At 43.7% G+C, this 10,000-nt stretch overlaps 1 protein-coding gene across 5 annotated transcripts in view; it reads left to right on the forward strand.

Moving 5' to 3' along the window:
* The window catches only part of LOC143040622 (teneurin-m-like), a 988,429-nt gene that overhangs the window by 944,223 nt on the left and 34,206 nt on the right, over window positions 1-10,000 (forward strand). For all 5 annotated transcript variants that reach the window (XM_076211786.1, XM_076211790.1, XM_076211789.1 and 2 more), the window contains one exon: window positions 1,615-1,822. In XM_076211786.1, the coding sequence (XP_076067901.1) occupies window positions 1,615-1,822 (208 nt within the window). The remainder of the gene's footprint in view (window positions 1-1,614; window positions 1,823-10,000) is intronic.

Below are 10,000 nucleotides of genomic sequence, written 5' to 3' on the forward strand. Positions count from 1 at the left end.
GGGTTACCATCGTTTCTGTCCTCGTGAAAAATCGTCAAGTGAGTTTTCTTTTTCCATATCATCTTGGTACCGCAATTGCCAAGTCGTATGGCGTTGGAAACCATGGCCAATATCTAAGAACCAAAAATAAATGCTAAAGAGATAGAAACTAAAACTATTTGAAATAGAAGATGAAAATAGACTAATGGATTCTTTGGTAACTTATCTGATTTAAAGATTCCAAAATGGAAATGTTCCTTTCTTACAACGACAGTTAAATGTGGATCTGGAGACAGCGAGGTGAACTTACTTCAGGAGACGCTTAACGGCAAACGAGGTTACCGGTGTTATCCTCTGTGCTCGGACATCTAGATTCTAGAAGGACAAACAGAAGTCGTTGGTAGCTGTCGGACACGAACATGACCTTTTCTAGAAATCTAGATTGACTGACAGACCGGTGTGGGCACTAACAATGATTTTTTTTTTTTTTTTTTTTTTTAAGTGGGAGGCGATAGCAGCGTGGGAGGAACAGGAAATGAGGAAACGAGTTCTGTGGGATTTGAAAAGAGGGATCCAGGCTTAGTGGGAGTTGGGGAGACAATGGATTTACTAGAATTCGTACGGAAATGTATGAATTGCACGTGAGAGGAGAATGTTAGCTCACCGAGATGTCTCATCATAACAGAAAGAACAAAAATATATATATTTTTGTTATAATAGAATAAAGTTTAAAGGAAAACTTGCATATAAGATGTAAGTAAAATATTCATGTGAATATATGCACTAAAGTATGTATACATAAATATGCACACACTTATATATACTATATATATATATATACATATATATATATATATATATAATAATCAAATATATGTATGCATGTGCTTGCATATTCATTGTGCATTTACTGTAATCAATACTATACATTATTTTGCACTTAAGAATATATTCATTTACATTTATATTCGGTTTTATTTCAGAGTGCATATATACTCTACTATATATATATATATATATATATATATATATATATATATATATATATATATATATATATATATATATATATATATGTATGAATGTATTTATATTAGTGGAAGCAACCGTACACTCGTCTCAGTTTTTTATTCTCCAGTTGAGATTTTTTTTTTCTAAAGATGTTGATCCTGTGTGATACTCTGAATAATATGCTCTATTTCCCGTTTATTCTAACTTGGCGGAGGTTTTCTTCATTCGTTGTTACCAGAAAGTTGGTTTGTAATTCACGAAATTCATTGATTTTTTTTTTTTTTCCAAGACTGTCACTCCAACGACTACGATACCATTTTTGATCTTTAAGAAAAAAAAAAAAATCTCCGCCAAGATCAAGTGAACGAAATGTTTCGAAACTTTAAACTCGGAGACGCTTGTGAAGAAAAAACCTGGAAGTGTTGAAGAAGCTTCGAAGGAGACGATTCGAAGCGATTTCGAAACGAGTTTCGAAACTAACCTCTCGGCTTCCTGGCTCGAGGGAGTAGATTGTCTGATACCCAAATGCATTATAACACAAAGGTGACTTACTTCTCCTCCCTTCCTTCCTTCCTTCCTTCCCTCCTTACCTCCTTCTCCAACCAATTCAACTAAAACCTCCAGATGGTCTGTTGGACTGCGAGGACCCAGAATGCTGTACGAACTCCGCCTGTCTCAAGTCCCAGCTCTGCCTGTCGAAGGGGAAGCCTATAGACATCCTCCTCAGGAAGCAGCCGCCGAGTGCCACAGCGTCCTTCTTCGAGAAGATGAAGTTCCTCATTGAGGAGGACTCCCTGCAGCAGTACGCTGAAGCCGTCACTTTCAACGAAAGGTGCGTAACGGTCGTCCTCAACGACCCCCTGACGAGTCGTTCTCTCGTCGAGGTCGACATAGCTCCTCCCCCCGTCGGGGACGTGGTACTCAAAAAAAAAAAAAAAAAAAAAATCGCGCGGAATAAAATGTTGGTGTGTACTTATGTCCGAGTAACTGTAAGCATCATCGTACGTAATGAATGTAATAACCTCCCCCCCACTTTCCCCCCCTCTCCTCCGGCACCCTGGATACCTGTTCTCACAAAACTCACCCCCCTACTCCCCCCTACACTCCCTCACTCCCTACTCGGATGTTACTGAGTCGATGTGTGAGGATCGCCATCTTTTTTTTTTATTTTTTTTTAATTTCCTGTTATGAGAAAATGTTCCAAGTTGTTCCTCTGTTATTCGTCTCTTGCAAGGGAACTCAACTGTTCGCCAGCCAAATGTCCTAAATTAGTGAGTTTTAAGTGTGAAAGGTTTCGTTTAGTGTATTTTATTTCCAGACATGTATACTTCACAGTAGTCAGTGTATTCAATGGCGTGTCCGCGTGACAATGTTCACTTGTCAAAAACTTTTTTTTTTTTTTTTTTTTTTTTTTTTTTTTTTTTGAAGTAGAACTATACTATGTGTAACAATGAGGGTCGAGCCTTAGAGGCCAGACCTAAAGGGTGTGTCCACAACTGTACAAGTCCGTGGCGAGTACTCGGTGTTGGTTCCCCTTTCTTGAAGAACCGCTGTAGAGACCTTTCCGTGTGTTATCCTGGAAGTAGCGTGATGTGTGTGACGTCACCACCCAACTCACCCACGTGGCTGGAAGAAGACACTCTCCAAGGGGAGGAGAGGAATTATCACCCAAATTGATTTTATTAACGGGGTGCAAAAGATCCTTCCATTTGTGAAAGTATGTGATATATGTGTGTGTGTGTGTGTGTGTGTGTGTGTGTGTGTGTGTGTGTGTGTGTGTGTGTGTGTGTGTGTGTGTGTGTGTGTGTGTGTGTGTGTGTGTGTGTGTGTGTGTGTGTGCGTGTGTGTGTGTCTGTATGTGTGTGTGTGTGTGTGTGTGTGTGCGTGTGTGTGTGTGTGTATGTGTTTGTGTGTGTGTATGTGTGTATGTAGCGAGTGTATGTATGTATTGTGTGTGTATGTATGTATGTATGCGTGTGTGTGTGTGTGTATCTGTGTGTGGGTGTGTGTGCGTGTGTTTGATGTGTGTGTGTGTGTGTGTGTGTGTGTGTGTCTGTGTGGGTGGGTGTGCGTGTGTTTGATGTGTGGATGTAGGTGTGTGTGTATGGATGTGTGTGTCTGTGTGTGTACATGTGTGTGTCTGTCTGTGTGTGTATGCATGTGTGTATGTGTGTGTGTGTGTGTGTGGATGTAGGTGTGTGTGTGTGTTTGTGTGTGTGGATGTAGGTGTGTGTGTATGGATGTGTGTGTCTGTGTGTGTACATGTGTGTGTCTGTCTGTGTGCGCGTGTGTGTGTGTGTGTGTGTGTGTGTGTGTGCGTATGTTTGATGTGCGATTGTATGTGCCTGTGTGTGTGTGCGTGCGTGCGTGAGTGTATACATATGCATGTGTGTGCGTGTATAAAGCGTACCCTCGATTGGCCCCAGAACATCGCTGACCACCTCCCTTGCCCCGGCCCCTTCCAGCCACGACGCTGCCAGGATGATTAGTGTTGTTCTTCACATGTAGGTATTAATTGGTACAGTATATACGTCCAAGGTGCTGTAGGCGAGCATGGCTTTTAGACGCTGCCCATACACGATCATGATAATGATGATGATGATGACGATGATGATGATGATATGATGATGTAATGATGATGGTGATGATGACGATTATCATGATGACAATGGCATACTTTGTATGTGTATGTGTGTGACGAAGACAAAGAGGAGACAACCCACATCTCCCCAACCCCCAACCCATTCTCTCCCTCGCCGTCCTTCCCCCTTCCCACGACCTTATCTGGTCCTAAACCTCTTTCCCGTTGCTCTAAGTTACTTCTGTAACCGGCTGGTCGTCGTGACACATGGTAGGCTATGGATGTATGTGTACAGTAGGCACCTGTCAACTAGCTACTGCTGCTGCTGCTGCTCCTCCTGCTGCTCACATTCCTTCCTCAACCTCATCCTCAATCTCATCCTCAGCCTCATCCTCAACTTCATCCTCAACCTCATCCTCAACTTTATCCTTAACCTCATCTTCATACTCAGCCTCATCCTCAACCTCATCCTCAGCCTCATCCTCAACTTCATCCTCAACCTCATCCTCAACTTTATCCTTAACCTCATCTTCATCCTCAGCCGCATCCTCAATTTCATCCTCAACATCATCCTCAACCTCATCCTCATCTTCATCCTTAACATCATCCTCAACCTTAACCTCATCCTCAACCTCATCCTCAACTTCATCCTTAACCTCATCTTCAACTTCATCTTCATTCTCATCCTCAACCTCATTCTTAACCTCATCTTCAACTTCATCTTCATTCTCATCCTCAACCTCATCCTCATTCTCATCCTCAACCTCATCCTCAACATCAACCTCATCCTCAACCTCATCCTCAACGTCATCCTCAACCTCATCCGCATTCTCAACCTCATCCTCATTCTCATCCTCAATCTCATCCTCATCCTCAACATCGTCCTCAATTTCATCCTCATCCTCAATCTCATCCTCAACCTTATCCTCAACTTCATCCTCATCCTCAGTCTCATCCTCAACTTCATCCTCAACCTCATCCTCAGTCTCATCCTCAACTTCATCCTCAACCTCATCCTCAGTCTCATCCTCAACTTCATCCTCAACCTCAACCTCATCCTCATCCTCAACTTTATCCTCAACTTCATCCTCAACCTCATCCTCAACTTCATCCTCAACCTCATCCTCAACCTCAACCTCATCCCCAACCTCCTCATCCTCTTCCTCTTCTTCCTCCCCAACATACTCCCTCACTACATCCTCCTCCTCCTCCTCCTACTCCTTTTCTTTATTTTTCTCTTTCATAATCCTTCTTCTCCCACATCCCCAGTCTTCTCCTATCGTCCTTCTTTCAGAGTTTTCTTCCCACGTTCACCATCTCTCCTGTTCCCCTTTCCATGCCTTTCTTTGTCCACCTGTTCCCCTTTCCATGCCCTTCTCTGTCCTCCTGTTCCCCTTTCCATGCCCTTCTTTGCCCTCCTGTTCCCCTTTCCATGCCCTTCTTTGTCCTCCTGTTCCCCTTTCCATGCCTTTCTTTGTCCTCCTGTTCTCCTTTACATGCCTTTCTTTGTCCTCCTGTTCCCCTTTCCATGCCCTTCTTTGTCCTCCTGTTCCCCTTTCCATGCCTTTCTTCGTCCTCCTGTTCCCCTTTCCATGCCCTTCTTTGTCCTCCTGTTCTCCTTTCCAAGCCCTTCATTGTCCTCCTGTTCCCCTTTCCATGCCCTTCTTTGTCCTCCTGTTCCCCTTTCCATGCCCTTCTTTGTCCTCCTATTTCCCTTTCCATGCCCTTCTTTGTCCTCCTGTTCCCCTTTCCATGCCCTTCTTTGTCCTCCTGTTTCCCTTTCCATGCCCTTCTTTGTCCTCCTGTTCCCCTTTCCATGCCCTTCTCTGTCCTCCTGTTCCCCTTTCCAAGCCCTTCTTTGTCCTCCTGTTCCCCTTTCCTTGCCCTTCTTTGTCCTCCTGTTCCCCTTTCCATGCCCTTCTTTGTCCTCCTGTTCCCCTTTCCATGCCCTTCTTTGTCCTCCTGTTCCCCCTTTCCATGCCCTTCTTTGTCCTCCTGTTCCCCTTTCCATGCCCTTCTTTGTCCTCCTGTTCCCCTTTCCTTGCCCTTCTTTGTCCTCCTGTTCCCCTTTCCATGCCCTTCTTTGTCCTCCTGTTCCCCTTTCCATGCCCTTCTTTGTCCTCCTGTTCCCCTTTCCATGCCCTTCTTTGTCCTCCTGTTCCCCTTTCCATGTCCTTCTTTGTCCTCCTGTTCCCCTTTCCATGCCCTTCTTTGTCCTCCTGTTCCCCTTTCCATGCCCTTCTTTGTCCTGGACACATCTGCTCCCCATCTTGGTGATGTGGACTTCAGTTCTGCCCTTGATGAGGCCAGTCATATTTACTACAACCCACACACCAGTATTACCCACACACCAGTTTCATGAATCCCCATACATAATCATAATTTGCACCTGTGTCTCACATTATTTCCAGTACTACAACAAGTATTACCATGATTAATGTCACTACTATTGTTACTATTAATACTACTGCTATTAATACTACCATGAATTCTAACAGCAATACCGATTCTAACACTACTGATACCAAAACTATTACTAGTCCTAATACTACTGACTTTTAATTGTTGTTTTATTAATGCTATTACCGATACTACTTTCCTTATCACGACTGTTTTTCGAAGACCAAATATAAAAACATTGACACACTGAACACAAACTTCAATCTTATCTATTCTGGTGAACAACAACTGTTAATTGGTCCGTATTCAATAAGCTCTTGGGGCATCCGATGCTGTAGTGCACACGACTAAAATGTTTAGGAAATGTTGGTTAGTTCCACCACAAGCCTGCCGTTCTTTCCGCGGGCGATGTTCAGAAAACATCCCCACCGGGTACTACCTCACGACGTTGTGCATAACATCATCAGTTTAGGGCAAGAGGAGTGGTAATTATCGTACACTGCACGACGGCAGGATCCCGATGAGTTTCTTGAATACGAAAATAATGTCACTACAACCCGGTCACGGTCACCGAAAACCAGTAAGGTCGCCACAACCACAAATTTTGCTGCCATTATCGCCCTAATCGTTGTTACTGCTGTTTCTAACTCGACTTGTACTTGTAAAATTGACATTCAAAACATTATTTTAATCGTTTTTCGTTACAACGACAACAGCAACAAAGTCAAAACATATATACTACAACAACAAAAATAACGAGTTGCTTTTAACCTACTTCCCTTATAAAGGGAAAGAAGTCTTTTGTACATAGATTTTTAACCACTTATCTCCTTGATTCTGCAGACATTTTTGGATCTGCCTCTTTTAAAGCGCTTGTCTTTACATAAAAAAATAAATAAATAGTACTTCATTCTCTTTCTGGCTAGGATTTCTGGTTATTAATACCATTGTTGTTACAATTTCTACAGTCGAAACTCTCACTACAATTTCGAACATTTCCTACAGTTCATTATATAACGTCGTCGTAAGCATTACCAGCAAGTGCTGCTCCTCCGACCACTATTACGAATAATATTATTAACACTACTACCACTACGACTTCCACCTCCATTAGCTCAGTTTCATTGTCGAAACACATTTAGCGTCAGCGGTAACAGCGATACTTCAAACCCTTCACTAATAACAGTTTAATGCTGCCATCTAGCGAGATGCTCAGAAACTCACGTGCAAAACTCAGCCAATGGCCTTTCGGCTTGTTTAGCGCCAAACTTGAGCGGTCTGTTACGCCAGCGGCGGCCCTCGCCTGAATTTTGGAGGAAAATCGTGAAACGGCTTTGAGTTCGATACGTGATGCTGTTGGCAAGGCGACAGGTGATAGTAAACAACCCACAGTCAACTCAACCTCCAGAGGCTGTGCACGTTGGCCGGTGCACATAAATGTCCCAGAATTTGTTTACGCACAAACATCAGGCTAACCAGATATCGTTGAGTTAGTCTCTCACACAGGAATGCTACTATATCAGCATCCTTTGTCTGCAGCTGTGCCAGTTGCAAGCTTTGGCAAAGATGGTAGTTCTAATAATTATCGTAAAAGTACAGGTCGGAGTTGGAGCAGTAGCTGAATTTCAGTAGTGTCGCCAAATGTGTAGCCTTCATTACGACTTTGACAGAACCGGTTAGAACCCTTGAAACCGGTTACAAAATTACTGATAATGCTAGGACCACTGTTTCTATTACTACTACTAATATACTAATACTAGCTACTACTACCACTAATGCTACTCCTTAATATCGAAAGGTTTTCTTCCCTCCTACACGCCTAGATAACAGCACCTTCATCATTTACTAATGTCACTTTATTCACTGCTCCATCAACAGCTAATATCACAGATATCAACACTATCAGTAGCATTATTACAATAACTATTACTTTTATCCTTTAGGTTCTTTTAATACTCCTGTAATTACTGCTGCCATTATGACAACTCCAGATCATTATAACGCAATCAGGGAAGCGAAGATTTTCTTGTTTCTTTTTCTGCCCACGCGCAGAGGTGGAGTTCATATCCTCCATGACGTCATGTCGACTCCCACGACATTTTCAGCTATTGTACGTTTTTTCAACTTTGCTAAAGTATTGTTACCTTGCTTGCGTTTTTAAGGGTATCCCTCTTGCCAGTAAGCTATCAGAGATGTAAATCATGTGTTACATTGTTAAAGTTTGTGAAAATTTATCTTTTCTCACATATATATTTCTAGCGTCTGAAAAAGGTAGACCCACTTTATGACAACACCTCTAGTCATGCAACCACAGCTGTTGCCATAGATTGAGTTTAACTTTTCCTGGAGCCTTTGAAACAGAATATAATCACACAAATTAATCATCAAATTGTGTCTCTGAAATAGTGTGGTGAGGTAATCCCAAAGCTTTAGTAAAGTGTAAAAGACGGTCATAATACTCTAATATAATCTATGAATTCATCTATATTCACAATATTTACAAAATGGTACATTGGCATATTTTGTGCAAGGAATGGACAGTTATTCATATCTAAAGGAAACTGGTTTGTCTTACACACACATATACGACATGTAATAAGCTCCTATATTCGCATCCACTTCTATACGCCTTCATTTATTAATGCCTCAACTTTATACACACCCGTCAGTGCGTTCAAATATTGACAGACACGTGTATACACTCTCTATCTCTCACACACAAACGAATGAATATACATATGTTCATACATCATACATATACATATGCAATGTACACACTGGCCCTCCTCAATTGCCTAAACCACTGTGTCCTCCTAACCCCAGCCCCTTTTTACCCCAGCCCCAGAGCCAGATTCCTCAGAGCCCCAGACTACCCCCTCTCCCTTCTCCCCCTCCCCTCCCCTCCCTCCGCACTCCAGGGCCGCCGGCCACCCGGTCGGTACCGGTCACCGTACCCAGTATTGTTGCAGGGCCCCGGTTGACATGCAAGGTTTGACTATGTTGCACGGTCAGGGTCCTTGCAAGGTATGACTGTATTGCAAGGCTTGGCTACTGTACTGCAGGAGTTTAGCTGCCTGACGGGATTTAACGCTATCGAGTTAGCCTTGCAAGGTTTGTCTATGTTGCAAGGCTTGGCTATCTTGCAAGAGACTTGGCTGTGTCGCAAGATGTAGCTCTCTTGCGAGACTTGGCAGGTGCTTGGCTACCTGACTTGGCTATATCGCAGGTGCTTGGCTACTTTCCGCAAGGGCCAGCACCCTCGCGAAGCTCAGGCAGCCTTGCAGATCGAGCTTGGCTACGGTACAAGGCTTGGCTATACGGTACAAGGCTTTGGCTGCGGTACAAGGGCTTTGGCTATAGGGTGCGAGAGGTTTGGCTACTTGCGGAGGGGGTAAGGGTGAGGAGGTTTCGAGGACGACGTCTTGAGGACGAGCAGATGGGTGAAAGGGCGGATTCTTCTTCAGATCTCCTAAGAGAGAGTCTCGAGGTCCCTTGACCTCTTCCTCCCCAGCACCCTCACCCTCATTATCTCCCCCCTCCCTCCCTCCCTCCCTCCCTTCCCAGCATCTCCCCCTCCCCCATAGTCCCACACTCCTCATTCCCAAGAACCTCCCTCCCTCCCTTCCTTCCCAGCATCTCCCCATTCCCCATAATCCCACACTCCTCATTCCCAAGAACCTCCCTCCTCCTTCCTCCTTCCTCCTTCCTCCTTCCTCCTTCCTCCTTCCTCCTTCCTCCGCCTGTCACTCTAGCTGGAGACAGAGCAGCGGCAGAGTTTAAGGATTGAAGGTTCAAGACCAAAAAAAATGAATAAATAAAAAAAATAAATCCCTTTTATAAATCAAACCCAACTTAACCCCCCTTAATTTCCTCACACACCCCGTTCCTCTCACACCTCCCCCTGCCCTTCTTTCCTCCCCAACTCCTTACTCCCCATTAGAGTTTACATAGTTGTTCTCCCCTCCCACATCCCCCCCAAGAGAAGATTTAGCCATGAGATTCATTATCAAATGAGAAATTGTGGTAACA

Source organism: Oratosquilla oratoria, chromosome 29 (genome assembly GCF_046742065.1).
Source record: "Oratosquilla oratoria isolate Oo_2021 chromosome 29, ASM4674206v1, whole genome shotgun sequence".
Taxonomy (NCBI): domain Eukaryota; kingdom Metazoa; phylum Arthropoda; class Malacostraca; order Stomatopoda; family Squillidae; genus Oratosquilla; species Oratosquilla oratoria.